The sequence below is a fragment of the Emydura macquarii genome, unplaced genomic scaffold (assembly GCF_026122565.2).
Source record: "Emydura macquarii macquarii isolate MOO-44397 ecotype Brisbane River unplaced genomic scaffold, CSIRO-AGI_Emac_v2 contig_1119, whole genome shotgun sequence".
In the NCBI taxonomy this organism is placed as follows: domain Eukaryota; kingdom Metazoa; phylum Chordata; order Testudines; family Chelidae; genus Emydura; species Emydura macquarii.
Genome location: NW_027131256.1, coordinates 4,374,985 through 4,394,083, shown reverse-complemented (window position 1 = coordinate 4,394,083; position 19,099 = coordinate 4,374,985). Strand labels below are relative to the sequence as shown.

General features: G+C 43.7%; 1 protein-coding gene across 1 annotated transcript in view; it reads left to right on the top strand.

Annotated features, from left to right (window-relative positions):
* ATP1A1 (ATPase Na+/K+ transporting subunit alpha 1) overlaps positions 1-18,135 on the top strand; it is a 29,821-nt gene extending 11,686 nt beyond the window's left edge. Inside the window, exons 5-23 of the mRNA XM_067546015.1 lie at positions 297-410; positions 1,027-1,161; positions 1,361-1,478; positions 2,694-2,962; positions 4,084-4,282; positions 5,553-5,662; positions 6,723-6,857; positions 7,375-7,567; positions 8,111-8,286; positions 9,136-9,272; positions 11,710-11,860; positions 12,652-12,820; positions 13,728-13,882; positions 14,270-14,393; positions 15,157-15,302; positions 15,429-15,559; positions 16,021-16,122; positions 16,860-16,951; positions 17,826-18,135. Of these exons, the coding sequence (XP_067402116.1) occupies positions 297-410; positions 1,027-1,161; positions 1,361-1,478; positions 2,694-2,962; positions 4,084-4,282; positions 5,553-5,662; positions 6,723-6,857; positions 7,375-7,567; positions 8,111-8,286; positions 9,136-9,272; positions 11,710-11,860; positions 12,652-12,820; positions 13,728-13,882; positions 14,270-14,393; positions 15,157-15,302; positions 15,429-15,559; positions 16,021-16,122; positions 16,860-16,951; positions 17,826-17,854 (2,685 nt within the window). The 3' untranslated portion in view covers positions 17,855-18,135. The remainder of the gene's footprint in view (positions 1-296; positions 411-1,026; positions 1,162-1,360; positions 1,479-2,693; positions 2,963-4,083; positions 4,283-5,552; positions 5,663-6,722; positions 6,858-7,374; positions 7,568-8,110; positions 8,287-9,135; positions 9,273-11,709; positions 11,861-12,651; positions 12,821-13,727; positions 13,883-14,269; positions 14,394-15,156; positions 15,303-15,428; positions 15,560-16,020; positions 16,123-16,859; positions 16,952-17,825) is intronic.
* The last annotated feature ends 964 nt before the right edge of the window (positions 18,136-19,099 follow it).

Here is a 19,099-nt window from a genome sequence, read left to right as displayed (position 1 = left end):
TGAAATGGTAGTATTTCCATAACATAGTCTCACTCTGGTTTAATTCCTGCACTTCTGCATATGTGGCCTTCAATCCAGGCCTTCAGCTGCTGAATACCAGCTCAGCTCAGATCCCACTAATGAAAGTTTCAGCTGTTTCCCTGAACATTTAAATTGACTGTAGCTCTTGGCTGAACTTGTGCGCATACGCTGTGCGGAGACTGCAAGTAGCTGTGCAGTTTAGTGTAAGCATTAGACATTGGTAACTGAACCCTTCAGTCAGAATCGCCTCTCAATTGACTTTTTGCTCATTGCAGTTGTATCTGGGTGTTGTGTTGGCTGCTGTCGTTATCATAACTGGCTGCTTCTCTTACTACCAAGAAGCAAAGAGCTCGAAGATCATGGAATCCTTCAAAAACATGGTGCCTCAGGTATGTTATGTCTGTTCCCCCAGCGGTCGATCAAGCTTTAGGTAGCTCAGGATTGTTAACTGGATTAGAATCTTGCTGTCCTTGCAAAAGACCTGACTAGATTTAGGGAGCATTTACTAGTCTTTAGCAGACCAGATCTCTTTAATGCCAAGCTGTCAGTATGGGTTCTCAGCTGTTAAAAGTGGAAGTTTCAGATTTCTCTTGGCATGAGCAAAGTTACATAGAGCATAATAGCAAATGCTAGCTATATTCCCCACTGGATGAGTACCAGTTATTGGTGTCCAGTAAAGCACTTGACCGCAGCTTCTTGGTATTTTGGGGAACTTCTATTGGCCTGATTATAAAGTAATTAAAGAAATTTAGCTCTTTGATTGAATTAAAAAGTCTGTCTCACACAACCTCCATAGTGCCTGTCTGCATGGCAACAAGGAGCTTTTAATAACAGGAAAACAAACAATCTGTTTTCTTCAACCACACGCCCATCTGAGATAAATAAGTTGACTTACCCACATGAGAGGAAACTGGACTCTAGCACAGTATTTTTAAAGACCATCTAAACCCTTGAAGCCTTTTCTGTGTGTGGTTTAAAGTAGTGTATTCCTTGACTCTTTTATAGCAAGCCCTTGTGATCAGAAATGGTGAGAAGCTGAGCATAAATGCTGAAGGTGTTGTAATTGGAGATCTAGTGGAAGTGAAAGGAGGAGACAGAATTCCAGCTGATCTTCGAATCATAAGTGCTCATGGCTGTAAGGTGGGTGCATTATCGAATGTCTCTGAAAACCCCATGCCATACTAAGGGAATCACTTTTTTTAATTGATAAACTCAGTTCTGAACTTATGGGATGTTAGCTTTTCAGTGCCTTAGAAATTCGTGTTTCCTTACATTTATTTTCCTTCCTGTGTGTTTTGTCCTCTTGTGCAAGTAACAGTGTGATATATCTTTCATGTAGGTGGATAACTCCTCACTCACTGGTGAATCAGAGCCTCAGACCAGGTCTCCAGACTTCACAAACGACAACCCCCTGGAGACCAGGAATATTGCTTTCTTTTCCACCAACTGTGTGGAAGGTACATAGCTTTAATGCTCTATAAAGCATGCACTACTGGAACGCTGGGGGTTAAAACATTAAATCAAGAAACTGCTATAGCAGTATAAATGTTTAATGTGTAACTTCATATAGTTGGAAGCACCTGAACTCCACTTCCAACCCCCATGTAAACAACCAGGGTATAGACCCCTGAGAGAGGGATGTATCTGATAGGAAATTGACTCTGTGTAATTGGATGGTAAGCTTCTGCAGCAATACTAGTTTTGAATATCTGGTTTTCTCTGAGATGCTGCTTTACTGAACTTCTATTAATTTAACTAATTCAAATGTTTAACGAAAACAAGGAATGGGTGTTTGTACGGCTCCCCTGCACTGTTAGCACCCAAAGGCCCAACTGGGACTGGGGGCTACTGTAATATAATATTCAGACACCGATGTTGTGCTCAAAAGTAACACCGCTGCTTTAGAGAGCTTAGAATTCCAGGGCCCCTCAAATAGAACTAGTAGCCCTCCTGCAACACACTTCAGCAGGTTGAGTGGCTGTTGTTCCTTAGATGACATGTGGGGAGGGAGGACTGTGTGACGTGACATGACTCGGTAACCAGACAGAGTGCACTGAGGATTTACAGATAAAAAAGTACTATCTTTGGTAAACATGTGGTGCTCAGTTCTGCCCTCAGATATGCATGTACATTCCTTTGCTACAATGCCCATAATATGCCTAGGTCAGACTGTCACTCCTGTGTTGGAGCAGCAATGTTCTGCTTTGTAGCCGGCTAACACGTCCCATGTCCTACCTGAGGGATAGGCCCCAAAATAGGGACTGATGGGGATCCCCTTCTGCTATAATAAGTGTGCAGAAGTCTGTGCCTACTTATGTCATGTGATGCTTGGCTGACATTGCTGTAGTGGAAAACTATCTGCCCTCTTAAAAACCCTGTGGGTGTACTGCCATGCAACAGACACTAATCAGAATCCAGGGGAGGAAGTGTGTAGGAAGGCGGCATGGCAGTGGTGGTCTGTCTTACGCAAGAATCCCCGGGGCCAGGGCTGTATTAAGAGATTTGTCATCACATATGCTCAGTGTGGATGGGGGCATAAAGGCTATTGTGGTGTGAACAAATACTGATGTACGGAGATCTGGTCAAGCATCTCCAAACTTAACCAGAGCCAAGTAGCTTTCTGTGTCTGGCATTAGTTGGTAGTCAGTTAAAGCCTGTTGTCTCACTTTCAGGCACGGCCCGGGGTATTGTCATTAACACTGGAGACAATACTGTGATGGGCCGTATTGCCACTCTTGCGTCTGGACTGGAAGGGGGGAAAACTCCCATTGCAGCTGAGATAGAGCATTTTATTCACATCATCACTGGAGTGGCTGTGTTCCTGGGAGTCAGCTTCTTCATCCTCTCCCTGATCCTTGAGTACACCTGGCTGGAGGCAGTCATCTTCCTCATTGGAATCATTGTCGCTAACGTTCCCGAGGGTCTGCTTGCGACGGTCACGGTGAGCTGGTGGGGAATATCGAGATGGGTTAAAAGTGTAACTGATTTAAAACTTTCTCAGATTATACTTCAAGGCAAACTGCAGTGTGACAAAGCATATTCTCGTCACTGGATGGTTGTCTTGGCCAAGCTGTGATGGTAATTGTTCAGACTAAATTAATCATGTTTCTGCCTAGCACCAACTCATCCAGACTACTTTGGAAACCTTTTGCAAAATTACCCGCAGTTTTGAAACTCTTCAGCTAGTGGAGATGGGCCCCAAATGACTAAATCATAGAATAAGTTTGATATTGCAAGAGTGTTAACTCTTTAATCCAGCGGTTCTCAACCTTCTCTCCCCCCCCCCCCCCCCCCCCGAGTACCATTTGGGGGAAAAAAGGGGAGGGGAGGAGACTTTTGGTGGCGGCGGGTTACATGGGGGGGAACAATGCCCTCCGCCGAAACCCTTCTGCCATTTGCCCCTTTTCGGCAGCAGGGTTTCGCGGGGGTGGGTGGGTGGGCACTTCTGGTGGCGGATTCAGCGGAGCGGTACGGCTCGCGTACCTACCACCCAGCCTTCTTCGAAGTACCACCGGTGGTACGTGTACCACCAGTTGAGAACCACTGCTTTAATCAAAAAGTCAAGACTACAAATGCAATTCCCTTCCAGATACAATGGAAAGCAGGATGCTATCAAATGTGACATCCTCTTTACTTCCAAATAGAAATTTAAAAAAAAAAAGGGAAAAAAAAGCTACCTTCCATCTACAGGCTCATGTCTTTGAGTTCCCAACTGAAAAGGCCACTAGCACTTACTTCAGATGGTAAATCAGGGTCATGTCTGGCTAAATGGTTTTAAAAACGTCTTCTCATGTTCTTGAGTAGTTTCTATACTCTGTTTATTGGCATTTCACTTTAAGACCTGCTGATCCAGGATATGCTATCTTCAGAAATGTTTAAGGAGGTGAAAATACAGTATGGTCTAAATTTAAATGAGTTTTCTGTTCTTGTTGGGGGAGTGGTAACTGCAGCTTCTAAACACAACATTTAACTGCAAGCTAGTGCCAGTTGTGGGCCGCGTAGCACTACATTAGTATACAAGCACCAGTCTGATTTTTCCATCTTCCTCACTTCCTCTCCCAGGTATGTCTGACACTAACAGCCAAGCGTATGGCTCGTAAGAACTGTCTGGTAAAGAACTTGGAAGCCGTGGAAACCCTGGGCTCCACATCCACCATCTGCTCTGACAAAACTGGCACCCTAACTCAGAACCGCATGACAGTTGCCCACATGTGGTTTGATAATCAGATTCATGAAGCTGACACCACAGAGAACCAGAGTGGTAAGAGAAATCCTTTCTAATTAGAGTGTTGTGTTAGAGATGTCTTAGCTTACAGATCGTGTAAGAAGACTTGGTGTTTGGAATGCAGAGTCGAGAAGATTTAGAACTTGTCTGCTACAGTTCTTTGTTAATCCATATAAACCTTATTATGACTCCATGCTGTAAATTTATTCTTTATCCTGAATGCACAACTCATTGGACTTAGGAGTCCTAAACAGTGAGCATTGAAAAGATCACTTCTCCTAGGTCCAATTCAGGTTTTGGATTTGATCTAGGACCGTGATGTTACCTTTTGGCAAAATATCCAAGTCTTACCACCCAAAGTAGGATCTTACAAGAGTATTATGTAAAGTGCCTGTAAACAGCTTCAAAATCCGCACTCTGAGGGACATGCCTGCCAGAGCTATAGAATGTATGCATTCAGACAGAGCATTCCAGTTGTGCGTGGACAATGAGGAAACCAGGAATCTTTCTTGGCACATCAGTCATTTGAAGCAGTGTAGTTCATTGGCGTGAGCCTAGAACTGGGAGACAATCAGGAGTTTGTCCTAGCTCTGCCATTGTCTAATCTTTTCTAAACTAGAATGATGTACTAGTTATCAGGTGGACTTGCAATGGTGTGTAAGACTTGATTTCCCCAGGTCTGCTCAACGCTTGTCTGATCCAATTTTGAGAGTGGCGGTGTCTGGTCTACACTAGTACTTTAACGATTTTTAATACAGGGCAAAGTATCAAGTTATATAAATACAGAGCTTTATTGGAAGCACTTAGAAGAGTGCTGTATAAATCTTTGGCCTGACTACAGTAGGGATAAACCAGTGATTATTCCATGAAGGTAAATCTATGCTTAACTAGAATATGGCTTTTTAAAAGGCCCTTTCCTGATTTACTATTTCCAGGGAAAGCACTTCCCTAACGGTGAGTGGGAGAGCTGGAACAGAACCCTGGAGTTCTGATTCCTAGTGTCCCAATCTATGAAAGGAAGTCAGCCTGACCCTTGTCACTACTGAAAACATAATTAGTAGTATATAGAATCTAGACTCCAAAAGCCTACTCTTAAGATGTTTAGCTACTCACCATCTGCTCCCCAAATAACTGGTGACTAGATGAGTGGCTTAAATTCAGGAAAAATATAGTAGATGTAAAACTCCCAGTAGGACAGATATGAGCTTTCTTACACTCTGAGGTAGAAAAGACTTTACACTGAGCTGAACGAAGCCTTTTCACTGATCTATTTGGCAGCTTATTTCCCTTCTCCCCCTGCTTCCAGGTGCCTCCTTTGACAAGACGTCTCCCACCTGGAATGCTCTGTCCAGAGTTGCAGGTCTTTGCAACCGTGCTGTGTTCCAGGCTAACCAAGAAAATGTGCCTATTCTCAAGGTGAGTTCAGTAAAGGCATCCTAAACTATTCTGACAACCATTTTTGCTCTCATTTTAATGGCATTACAATCAAGCTGTCTAGAAGGGTGAAGGCAGTGCAATAACAACCTATGCCTTGTCTCCTTGTCAGTCCCAAGGTTACAGTGGAGGTGTGGGGAGGGAAGGCCAGCTGGGCTCCTGGCTTTTTCTGCAAACAGACCCGTAGATTGTTTCCCCAGCTTTCTTCTCCCTGTCTATGCTTCTGGTAGAGGAGGGAGGTGGTTCTGAAAACTGATGTATGGCTCTGCAGCACGATCTCTGCTGTCTGCTGATCCCCTGACATCTGCAAGTTAAGGGAGTAGAACACATTAGGGGCTGGGTATGTTCCAAAGGAAGGTTTCGTACACAGCTTGGTGGATTCTCTCCCTTCAAGTTATTCCTATATGGTATGTGGGGAGGGGCTTCCATGACAGTAAACTTTGCTTAAAGAAACTGGGAGAGGTGGGTGTAGGAGTAGAGGGAGCAGCTGTCAGTCTTTTAACTTCACAGTATACTTGTGCCTAATCTTCTGTCTGACTTTTTGATGACATTGTATGGTATGAAAGCAAATTCTACATGGAGAAAATTGTGGAGGAGAAATGCTAAGCTAATGTCTGCACAGGTGAAGCCCTGTTCTTGTATCCAGTTTCTTTGGAAGAGCTTAATCATGTCACTTAATGCATTACTGGAAAGTGCTTGAACACTATGCTGATGATAGCGTAGAACAAAATAACTGTCTTGACTATCCTTCAATACTGGTTCTGGAACTATCAATCCTATCTCTGTTTTTAATATCAATCTGCTACCATAACATCTTACATCTATTGTAATCCTGCTTCTTGCCTCTATTTCATAGCTTGAAGCTGTTAAAAAGAATTGCTTATTACTCTAATACCTGTCTGTCCTGTTGGTTACATAATTTTCTCCACACTTTAGAGGCCTGCTTGACTCTGGTTTCATCCTTGTTTGAAATGGTTGATCTCTTTTTCTGGAAGGAGTATAAACTTGCCTGTGTTCATTGTTTGAAATTTTATTTTAACAGAGGACGGTTGCAGGTGATGCGTCTGAATCTGCACTTTTAAAATGTATTGAAGTGTGCTGTGGTTCTGTTAAAGAGATGAGAGAAAGGAATGCCAAAGTAGTGGAAATACCATTCAACTCTACCAACAAATACCAGGTAAAAGCAAACAAGATTCTCTTGGGGGGAGGGGAGGGTTCCCAGCCCCTATATATTCGTTTACGCAAAGCGCATCACCTGCACTGTCTGCAGTGGGATTGCATTGGCAGCAAATAAAGGCATAAGATTTTTTGTTTGGGTGTTTCCTAGTGTAGCTTGTGTGGTGGAGACCTGGAGAAGTTGAATCTGGGGAACTAAATGAATTGCAAACGTGATTTTTAAAAATAAATAAAACATGCACACCAGAGAGTTCTTAACATCCCCATATAACCAAGGTTGTGGGAGGAGACTTGCTAGAATTCCTGTGTTTCCAGAGCACCTTAAAATGAACTGCCTTCATTTTCCAATTCACCACCGTTGAATACTTAGCGTGGGTGTTAAGCCCTTTCTGCTTATGCGACTCCTCCAAATCATCGTGGACACTAACCATTCTGGGTGGCATTTTTAATGGAAGCAGTCCCATTGATCTCATACCATGTACATATAAAGTTGTAAAAGCTCTTCTCTTACAACCTAGCTGTCCATCCATAAGAATGCCAATCCATCAGAGTCTCGCTACCTGCTGGTGATGAAGGGAGCCCCGGAGAGAATCCTGGACCGCTGCAGTTCCATTTTGATCCATGGAAAAGAACAGCCACTGGATGAGGAGGCAAAAGATGCTTTTCAAAATGCCTACCTGGAATTGGGAGGCCTTGGGGAGAGAGTATTAGGTAAGGAAACGGCAGTCATAGCTCACTGCCAGAGGCTTGGCCTCCATGCATAGTGCCACAGAAGCAGTGGATTAAGTACATGGGGTTGTGGTCTGTTCTGGCAATGTAATTGGGCACTTCAGCATTGATCTGGAAAGAATCTCTTCCTGGGGAGGGATATGCTCTTGTTCTAATATGGGTGCAGCCCACATAGACATCACAGGCTCCCAGGTAGCCAGACTGCTTGGATCAAAATGAAGCAATGCATGCTGGAACCTGTTATTTCCATAGACTGCATAAATTAAAAATTCTCTACTTCGTGTAAACTAAATAGCACGCAACCACCTAGTATTGGCAACTAGCCACGAGTCTAGAAAAACTTTTAAGCCAGCAGGAGCTGTGCTTACTCTGAATAACATTGACTGGACTCCTTAGCAGAAGACTTGGCGCTAACTTACAGAGCTCCTCCCCACTGTTGTTCACAATAAGGGAACCCACAACCAAACTTGCCTGCTTCCTAGCATGTAGAGGCACAAACTAATCATCAGTTTTGACTTGCTGCAGGCTTTTGCCATTTGGCTCTGCCAGATGATCTGTTCCCGGAAGACTTCCAGTTTGACACAGATGAGGTCAACTTTCCTGTAGAAAAACTCTGCTTTGTTGGGTTGATTTCTATGATTGACCCTCCTCGTGCTGCTGTGCCAGATGCTGTTGGCAAATGCAGAAGTGCTGGAATCAAGGTAAGTTAAAATACTAACGAACTGAGTGTTCGGACTTGGAAGAAACTGGGTTCTCCTCGGAGTGCTGCTCCCTATGTGTATTCCACATGTGGGTACATGTGTGCTGCATGCACCTGAGACTGGAGATTTGTAGCTAGTAGTAAATATGTCCCTGGGCCCAGTTCACTCCAAAAATCACTCTGATGCCATTCTTAAATGCTAAGACACTTAACATTGCTTTGGAAGTTGGTCATTTAATCTAATGATCCAGGATCCATGCTAGTCAAATAGCAGACTAAAAAAATAGTTTTTGGTAGAGAGTCCAGATTCTTAATATCCAATGGCTGAACTGCTCCAAGAGTCCGACAAAATAGGAGTTAATATTCTGTTTGTTACCTCTGTTTCTTAACTTGGTGCTAGTTTAAAAGTATTGCTGGCAGCTCTGTAGATGGAAGTTTTCTTCTTGACCAGGGAAATGCAAGCTTCCCCACACTGTTCTCTTTTCTCTTTCTAAGAGGAACCATCCAGGGATAGGGATGGGGAGCTCTAATTCTATGTCCCGTTCACTTCTTGGCCTCTGAGATCCCCAGCAAATGGGCCCATTGTAATGCAGTGGCCATTAAATATCTGGCTGAGCTCAGATTTGCTAATCATGGATGCCACTTTACTAACACTTTTGCAGTCTGAATTGACATGACGGGATTCAACAAGACCAGAGCAACTCTGGATACAAGAGTTAATCCTTACCATGATTTACTTGGGACGACATAAGGAAATGTTAACACTCCTTCAGCCTGTACTGTCTGCTACAGAGTCCTGCTTGACAGTACAGAGTTGGGCTTTCACAGCAGTCTGATGTTTGCATTGCAGGTTATCATGGTTACTGGAGACCATCCAATCACAGCCAAAGCTATTGCCAAGGGTGTCGGCATCATCTCTGAGGGCAATGAAACAGTAGAGGATATTGCTGCTCGTCTTAACATCCCTGTCAGCCAAGTCAACCCCAGGTACTGAATAGAAAAAACACTTAACATGGGGGGGGAAGGGCTGTCTTAGAATAAATACGGTCTCCCCCAGATAATCCCCTCTAACTTCTAGTCTCAGATACAGTAAAACTAACGTATCTAGCGCTGCATATTGTGTTTTGTTTGCACTTGTCATGTGCCCAGCAAGGTACTCAGTGGTTTCCAAAATGCTCCAGTAAATACTAGATTTTTGCATAAAAGCAAATAGCCTTGAAGCAAAACTGAAAAAAGCCTATTTGGATCTTTTTTTAAACAGACTTTTGTTTACAGACATTGTTCCATCCAGAAAGAACAGGAGTGATAATGACAGATACAGAACATCTGTACAGAGACACTTTAATTACATCAAAAGATCTCTGACTACATTTGGGGGCTGGGGAGCGGGGGGTGAAATGGGTGGAGAAGAATTCTTACAGATAGGAGGGTACATGACAGGGAGGGGTGTAAAGAATGTGCTGTTCTCAGTGTGAGGCAGAATCACTGAGTGGGCATCTGGCCTTCCAAGTTATTAGGTATTTACATATGCCATTGTCCTTGAAACTATGGTATGCCTGCCTGCAAGTTACTGTGGATTTCGGTTTAGCTGAAAACTGCTTCAGGCCTAACAGTTTGCTTAGACCAAAAGCAGGACACTCCTTCCTGATTTCATAGCTGCCAGCACTAACTGTGGCCTGAGTGGAGATTGTGGAATTATTAACTAGGAATTTAGCAGATGAACAACTGACCAATTCACCACCGAAGATGTTCCAGTGGCTTGAGTACTTAACTGGACTAAAACACCGCTCTTTGACCAACACTTATTTAAACTTTTTATATTAACAATATTGTAACATTATAGATAAGCTTGGAAGGATTAGAATTTTTTATTGGTAAATGTCAGAAAACATTGATTTCACCGTACACACACAACTGATGAAAATCCATCAGTCATTGATATGTAAAGGTAAAGAGAAAAGTGCTGCTTGAGAACTTGGTTTGATTTAAGGATATTTACTTCGTATATTTTGATGATTGGTGTCTTACTGATGATAAAGTTTTAACTTTTTGAATCTCAAATGCCTACTGTTGTTAAATTATAGACTGACCCTCCCCCCCAATAATTTCCCACAACTGTGAAAATTTAAATAGATAAAAATCTTAATGTGTGTAAAATCAATTTTAGCAGTTGAAATTATATTTAAAAAGCTTAATTAAAGAAAAGCTTAACTATAAATAAGTTGCATGTCAAAACTGGTCTAAAAGCACCCCGTTACGAACTAAAGACACTGAAACGTTGATTAAAGGTTCATGGAAAAACTCAAAGGAAAAGTAAAAAATGAGCAGTCTGTTTTAATTGTCTAAACTGAGTGTCCTGCAAAAATTCAAATAGAATAAATAGTTAAACTGAGTGTAAGGTTCCTTACTTGTAATGTAAGGAAACTTACCTGGAACTCTTTAAATTTGATCTCTCATTCAACTCTAAAGATAAATATTTTAATCAAACTATATGACTAAAACTCTCAAGTCAAAACAAGACCCTGTTTCCCCAAGCATTTTTTGGGTGGGCAGAGGAACTGTGGAGCTCTGGGGATAGCATTCAAAGCTGACCTTAAGGTCTATAGCACCAGTGTAAAGGTAGGTAAGTTTCCACAGTGAGAACAGACCTGTGGACAAATACTTAGTCTCTCTTCAGGACTGCCTTTCCCCTCACTGGTTAATACACAGCTCCTTCACTACCTGAGAGCACAGCATTTGAAATACTTATCAGGCAAAGTCACCCTGTTCATAAGCTGGCTTCTTGTACATTGCTAGACTGCCTGCATTGTTTAGCCTGACCAAGCCTTTGTTTTGCTTGGAAGATCTCACAAAGAGTTTATGAACTGTGAATAGACGGCCTGTGGAATGAATTGAGGAAGATGAAATATTGTGATTAAATTTTGAGAGGGTAACTTCATAATACTTATAAATAGTAATGCAGGCTAGGAGGATAATTGGACCACATGTTAGAGGGTCTTGGGGCTGGCAGTGAGGTCAGAAAGGAATTTTCCCCATGTTACATCATTAGTTGCGTGTATCATCCATTTAGCTAGTAATCGGTGGGATGCTGGACTAGATAAGAGCTGGTGTTCTAATGTAGTCTGGTAATCTAAACACGAAATATACACCCTACATGTAGAAAATACAAAATATTGTATATAAACACAGCTCATGTTCAAATATTTTGTAACAGTAAAACACGTAAGGAGCGGTCTTTCTTCCCTCTCCTCCTACACTAAGAGTTGGTCACACAAGATCTGACATCCCAAACCTCATAAAATTTGGAATTTCCTCCTCTGAAGGCAGTGGCTTTTAAGTATATTAAAAAATGAGGCTTCCCTTTTTGTAGTGTACATAAGAGTTGTGGGTTAATAGGAGGTGTGTGGGGTTTTTTGTTTTCCAGGGATGCCAAGGCCTGTGTTGTCCATGGCACAGATCTGAAGGACATGACCAGTGAACAACTAGATGACATTCTGACTTATCACACAGAGATTGTGTTTGCCAGGACATCTCCTCAGCAGAAGCTTATAATTGTGGAAGGTTGCCAGCGGCAGGTAAGGAGAAAGTGCCAGGCTATTTGATCATCCATAAAAGTATTCGCTTTAAACTACCAGCTCAAGCATGAAGCATATTCAAGAGTAGCAGCATGGCCTAAACATCTCTCACTGCTCTGGGGTATGTCTGCCCAGTCGTTGAGGGTTTTCGTTATAGTAGCAGCAATGGCTGCAGAAGCACCTTGTGATAGTGGTCTGAGCACAAGTAGGCATTCATTATAGACTTCATCTGTGAAGATGGACACTACAAGGAAAGGTGTATGGTGTGCATTTTCAAATCAGTGTTGTGCATCAATGCAGGCCTCTTAAAGTGACCTGCAAAGGGAAAAGTAGTTGCTCAAGTTGATTTTAAGGTCTAAACACTTGACAGTGTTTAGGGGCTTAAACATTCAACATTCTCACCCCACCTTAAGGCAGGAGGCATCCAATATATTCTCCAGAGAAAGCAGCAAGTCCAGATATGACATTCCTGAATGATTATAGGCTTCAGAGAGATGTACCAGGCCTCTTGACTTCAAAGGAGCAAAGAGGACACAGGCTCTTTTTTTCAAAATCCTTCACTGGTCACCTACAAGACCTTGATCGGGTCCCAAACATAGCACAAGAAGAGCTGTTTCCAGCTAGAGGTGCTGTTCAGGGCTGCAACAGACCCTTCGGGAAGAAGGGTTAATGGTAATACCCGTGGAAGATAGGGACACCCTCATCCAGTGTACTTGAGGCACTATACATACAAGTTTACACATTCCTATTATGGGAACTGAAATCTTCCTTTTCCCTTTCTCTGTGCGTAGGGAGCCATTGTAGCTGTTACTGGTGATGGTGTGAATGACTCCCCAGCTCTGAAGAAAGCAGACATTGGTGTTGCCATGGGTATTGCTGGCTCTGATGTCTCTAAACAGGCAGCTGACATGATTCTCCTGGATGACAACTTTGCTTCCATTGTAACTGGTGTAGAGGAAGGTGAGTTTCCAAGCCACTGCTGAACTTCAATTGGCACTCAGCGGGCACATTCTAGCCACTTCCTTGGTGATTCCCTCTGGGATAAACTAGATCTCTGGGTTTCCCTTAACTTGGGTTTATAATTCACTTCCATGGTAATGTCTTACAAAATCTACCCAAGCAGGGGATTCTACCCCTGAAAAAGTCACTTGCTGGACTTACTCTGGGTTAGGGCTCCCTTGGCTACAGTTAGGGTTACTAAGTGTAGGGATTTCTGGGTTAGGCCTGAGACCTGTTGGGGTCCTCCAGCTAATGTTAAAGGTAGAGGCTCCCCTGGCTAGGGTTAGGGTTACTAAGGGTATGCCTACACAGCAAAGAAAAACCTGCAGCTGGCCTGTGCTAGCTGACTCATGCTCTAACTCACTATCCCCCTTCAGTTCTCTAAGATCAGTGTTGGTTGCTGTAGAAATAAGGATCCTAAGTTTTTTATCGGGCTGTTCACCTCCAGCAAAAGTAAAATGGAAGGCAGTCTAGCAATAGGGCATGCCTCCCCCCGTGCCATCGCTGCTACCGATGGCTGTAAGGTGTCAGGTTTTGAGAGGGCATGGGCAGGTGGAAGCAGGGGCTCATGGGAACAGTTGTCTGAATCTCTCCAGTGAACTTGAAAATCAAGAGATTGTTTCCCTTCCACATACACAGTGGAACCTGCTGGTGATGAGCTAAGATAGTGAGACTGTCTTCATAATGTCTTACACAGAATACCTGAACTTCCACTGCACTACAGGTCTGCTTGTGACTGCCGCTCTGCTTAGAGAGAAAACTAGCATCTGGGCTCTCAACCACTAGCCTGTGTAACTTTAGGAATAAAGCCTTCTGTAAGCTGCAGCTGCCGTGTGGTAGTAAAGAGTCTGTATTTGTTCCTTCCTAGGTCGTCTGATCTTTGATAACCTGAAGAAGTCCATTGCTTACACCTTGACCAGCAACATCCCTGAGATCACACCTTTCCTGATCTTCATCATTGCTAACATCCCCCTGCCCCTGGGGACAGTCACTATTCTCTGCATTGACTTAGGCACTGACATGGTAAGTACCTTAGAATACCAGAGGCGCACATGGGTTCTACATATCCCTAAAGAACTCAGACAAGAGAATATGGAATCAGCTGGTTTCTTAGCCCTGTAACATAGCTGATCACTAGATGCTGTTTCCATCGCCCAGTTTACCTGTCTCCTGAGAATCGAAGCTTGATGGCTTAGAGTGCTTTGATCCTCTGTAAGGGCCAATATAAAGGCAAGGTCCTACATAGAGGCCTAACTATATTCCCTCCATCTAACTTCATTATTTGGCAACTGCCCTCTGTTTCTTGGTCACTATAATGGAACAAAGAGGAAGCTGTCCACTCTTTTTTTTAAAAATAGAAAAGCTTGTTGTCAGATCTTCTTTGTATGCTAACGGTCTCTCACCCCAAAGGTTCCTGCAATCTCCTTGGCATATGAGCAAGCCGAGAGCGATATCATGAAGAGACAGCCCAGAAACCCCAAAACGGACAAGCTAGTGAACGAGAGACTGATCAGTATGGCCTATGGGCAGATTGGTAAGCGGCCGCTTCGCTTGCACCACGGGGACTGTGCTCACCAATGATGGGGCTGGCCTGTGGTAGAAGGGATTGTAGGGCAGTAGCTGCTACTGTGTTTCTGCATGGTGCCGGTTCTTGGCCATGTAGGCCATGTTGTATTGGGGAGGCCAGAAATTCAGGCTTTTAAGAGAACTTGAGGTATCTTACTTCATCCACTTTCACAGTAATTTTGTTTAATTACAAGCACTGCAAAGTAGCTGACTGCTAACCAGTTCTTCTTGGGTTCAGACTTGTTTGGAGGAACACAGATCCCATTGTTAGTTTAATTAGAAGTAAGGATTCTCTCCAGCATAGCCCTAAACACACAGTATTAGAGACTTGATGAAAGGAAGAACAAAGATATGCCATAGTTCACGGGGTGGTTAATTGCAGCAGACCTTGAAGCTTCATTAATGTTTGTGGAGAGCATGGGATGAGGCTGAAAATAAGAATATAATGGGGTTTTATCCTGTTTCTCCAATGCAGAGTTTCATGCCTTCACAATAAGGTATGCAACATGGGTAGCTGTACAAAGTTGAGGACATCTCCCTTGGGCAGGGGAAGGAACAGATGGTGGTCAAAGGAGCATAATGTTATAGCTGTAGAAATGCAAAGTTTCCTATCATGGTTAAATGAAAAGAGAAGGACTTGATGTGCCTGGGTCTAGCAAACCACTTGTCTGTCATGACCACGTCTGTCATGACCACGCATAGCTTTATCTGTCACTTTCCAATCTTATCAGGTATGATCCAGGCCCTGGGAGGCTTCTTCACCTATTTCGTAATCCTAGCAGAAAATGGGTTCTTGCCCTACTCCTTGCTAGGGATCAGAATACAGTGGGATGACCGATGGGTGAATGATGTGGAGGACAGCTATGGGCAGCAGTGGGTAAGTTTGAGGACAGCATGGAGGCTGCAGGCCCAATGACTAATGCATGCATCGGGATAAAAGTAAATGTGCACATGGAATGGAGAAGGTGAATGTATGAGAACTAACGCTCTTCCTCATTTCCAGACCTATGAACAGAGGAAAATTGTGGAGTTCACTTGCCACACAGCCTTCTTTGTCAGCATCGTGGTGGTGCAGTGGGCGGACTTGGTCATCTGTAAGACCAGAAGGAATTCAGTCTTCCAGCAGGGAATGAAGTAAGTAGTGAAGGATGGAAAGGTTTTAAGGTGGAGTCGCTGGCAGGCAGTGGCATAGTATTCCTTTTCTCTTCAGTATAATGCTGTGCCTATCCCAGCAAGCACCAGAGAATTGAATGAGAAGCAGTAGTAGTAGCCTAGTGCTGAGCAATTAGGTTCATTAAGGGGTCAAGTGGAAAAGGTTTATGGCTTCTGGAGCATCCACCTTTCTCCAGACAGGATATGATTAGGTGGTTGTCTTCTCAGATGCCTCGGCTGTGAGAGCAGCCTAAGATAACCCAGTCTCAAATACTGACTGCAGGGGGAAGGTCATGCAAAGACAAGGATGAAATAAAGACCGTGTAATTCCATAACTGTTTTGTGCAAAGAATATTCTAAAGAATCAGATTCCCAAGTGAAAATCTGCATGTGTGGGAGAGGTGAGGAAAATGCCTTGGCACTAACTTCTCTCTCTTTCCTAGGAACAAGATCTTAATATTTGGTCTCTTTGAGGAGACTGCCCTGGCTGCCTTCCTCTCTTACTGTCCTGGCATGGATATCGCCTTAAGGATGTATCCTCTTAAGTAAGTCATGTCTTGATATTTCAGCTCATAATTACTCCACCAGTTGCAACAGAACCAACTTTTTGCAAAGATGTGATTACATAAATGAGCTCTCCAAGAGTTTGAGTAGCTTATAAAATGTAGTTTTGGATGTCCCCGCTGAGTGGAGACTGGAGAATGACCTTTGAAGTGACCCCCAGGAAGCTGAATTTGTCCAAAACAAAACAACCCCTACACTTAAAATGTGTGGTCTCAATGAGAAAATAAGTGGGACTTTTAAATGATACAAGATGGCATTCCTCGCATTACAGCCTCACCCAGCGTGATGCTGAGGCACCAGTGCCACTTCTGCAGCTCCTAGATGTGATTTGCTTGTGCTGTGATACAGTTTGGATTCAAAAGGCGAGTGGTACAAAGGTTATGTATATGTGGAAGGAAATCTTCCTGGATCAGTACAGTGGGATGGGAGGAGCTAGTATTCAATGGGACAAAGGTGTGGCAGCACACCTGTCATTGGAATCTTTAGCTGGAATCAGATTACCACCACATTTTTCCATGGAAAACTAATTCTTGGCCCTGGTGACTCTTGGTTCAGCAGAACCTCTTGCAGAAGTTGCTGTATGGGCGGGTCTAGGCTTGTCTCCATTCTGTGATCTACGAGATTCATAGCAGAAAGGTGAAGTGGCACTGCCAAATGCCTGTGAATGAGTCTGCAATGTACTGTCTGTACCCTGACTAGTGTCTTTTTCCCTAAACAGACCGACCTGGTGGTTCTGTGCCTTCCCATACTCTCTCCTTATCTTCGTGTATGATGAAGTCAGAAAGCTAATTATCAGACGCAGCCCTGGGGGTAAGAATGTGCTATTTCTAACCTGCATTGTTCCCTGCATGGTTTATCTGTATTACTGTGGCATCCAGAGGCCCCACTTAGGATGATATGCTTCCACTGAACTGAGCACTGTGTACATATGTAATGAGTCCCAGCCCTTTTGAGCAGAGTGTTCCTCGTCTCAGGGCATAATGCTGCAGTGTTGGAGAATGGGAGAGGGAAATCCTCAGTCGTCATTTTATATATATCCTATTGCTTATAGGGGTAGAAATTTTGGGGTTAAACGGTCACTTCATTTCTTTAAAGTGAGATTGTAGAAATTGTAAGATACTGAATGAAGTAAGGAATGTATGTGATCAAACTCAAATTAGGGACAAGACCAACTGAATAATGATACTTTATCCCTATGTGTGAACTTGCCTTAGGAATTGGCAAGATTCATCTGAACTCACCCCTTCCCACTCACTGGTCTGGTGTCATAACTAACAAATAGGGTTCTGATTTCCTTCTCAATATTTTGTTTTCCCCTCTTGCCACTACCTCCCCCACAAGATCCTGTTCTAGCTGAACAGCATGAAGGGGAAGAACTGCCCTGAGATTTGCTACTGTGGCGTTATTCTCTCAATCGCTTCAGATTATGAAATGCTCACAGGGAAAGGAAGGCAAGGGGAGAAGTATTTACACACGGTACTAGAAAATGGTTGGTTTGTCTAGTTTAGGGAAGCTAGAGCAATTTGAAAACTGCAAGTCGTCATGTATTTTGAAAGACTCCATTACAGCAAGGGCACTTAATTTTCTAGTGACGTTTGTGTGCTTCTGCGCCCTACGAGTTCAGAAAGACAATAGACAAGCTGCTTCATGAGACTGACGGAGTTCTTTCTTCCTCTTTTTGTAGGTTGGGTAGAAAAGGAAACCTACTACTAAACTTCTACTGTAAAACAACATTCCCTACACAGCACAGCCCACCACCTCCCCTGTGTATGTGTACTTCCAGCTTTTGACTGCAGAGCTGTACCCTGATAGGAATGAAATGAAGAGCAAAGTGAACCTGAAGCAATGGGGCCTGGCAGAGAAAGGGGGAGGGGAGTGAGTGACATATCAGTCCATGGAGTAGTTTTTATGTGCCTTTTTGTTTTTTTAAAAGGAGAGAAACCAATGAGATTTTATATCTGGATTTTTACAAATAAAGATGGATTATAACAGGATGCTGCTTGTATGTCTTCTACATATGCTGTCTCATAGTGCTAATAGCATGGCAACACATGGATATGAGTGTTCAAACCCATGGAGGTGCAGAGTGTGATCCAAGGCAGTGGTTTTCAATCTTCCCACACTACTGTACCCCCTTCAGGAGGCTGTAACTTAGCGTGGTGGGGCCGTGAGCAATTGCCCTGCATGCCATCTCCTGATGCCAGCCTGCACTTGTGACCCCTGCCCCCAAACTGTCTCAACCCCAGGTTGAGAAACCCTGACCTAACTGAGTCCCTGGAAGACCTCTGCATTCCTCCCCCCAATTCCAAATCACTGATCCAAGCAACTCAACCTCCCTACTGGAGCTTTACAAAAATGGGATGTCCTGTGCTCCATCCCCTTAACTTTGTCATAGGAAGATGAATTACAAACTTAAGTGGTTCATAAAACTCTGTGGGGATCCCATCACCTGAAAAGCCACCTTACACCCCCCCCCCCCCACTCCCTGGAGCAGCATGGCTGCTTTTTCTCAAGCTCTTCTTGCTCAACTTAGTGACAGCCGAGATATCACCCTTTCACAGTCACTGCAAGCTGCGCACTCAGCCCTGTGAGAACCTCCCTTCGTGGGTGAGGGGAAGGGTCCAGCTGAAGTTCAGTGGTCACGGCTGAGGAGTTCAACCTGGAGTTCTGTATGCTGCATTAAGAACTGGGAGGAAAACTGCCTACGGGGGAGGGATCTGGGTTCTGTGTATGGCTTGCTCTGTAACTGAGTCACTTAGCTGCACTGCCTACTGCCCATCTTTAAAAAGGGACCAGCAGCTTTGAAGTGGTTTGTGACCCTTTCAATGAAAGGTGGCCGAGAATTGCAAAGTATGCTTCAAGATAACTTACTGGAGCCCAGAGAAGGAGCGCACACCCAGCCATCGCAAACACGGGCTTTCACCTTCCTTTATGGAGGGAAAGTGACTACTTCAGGAG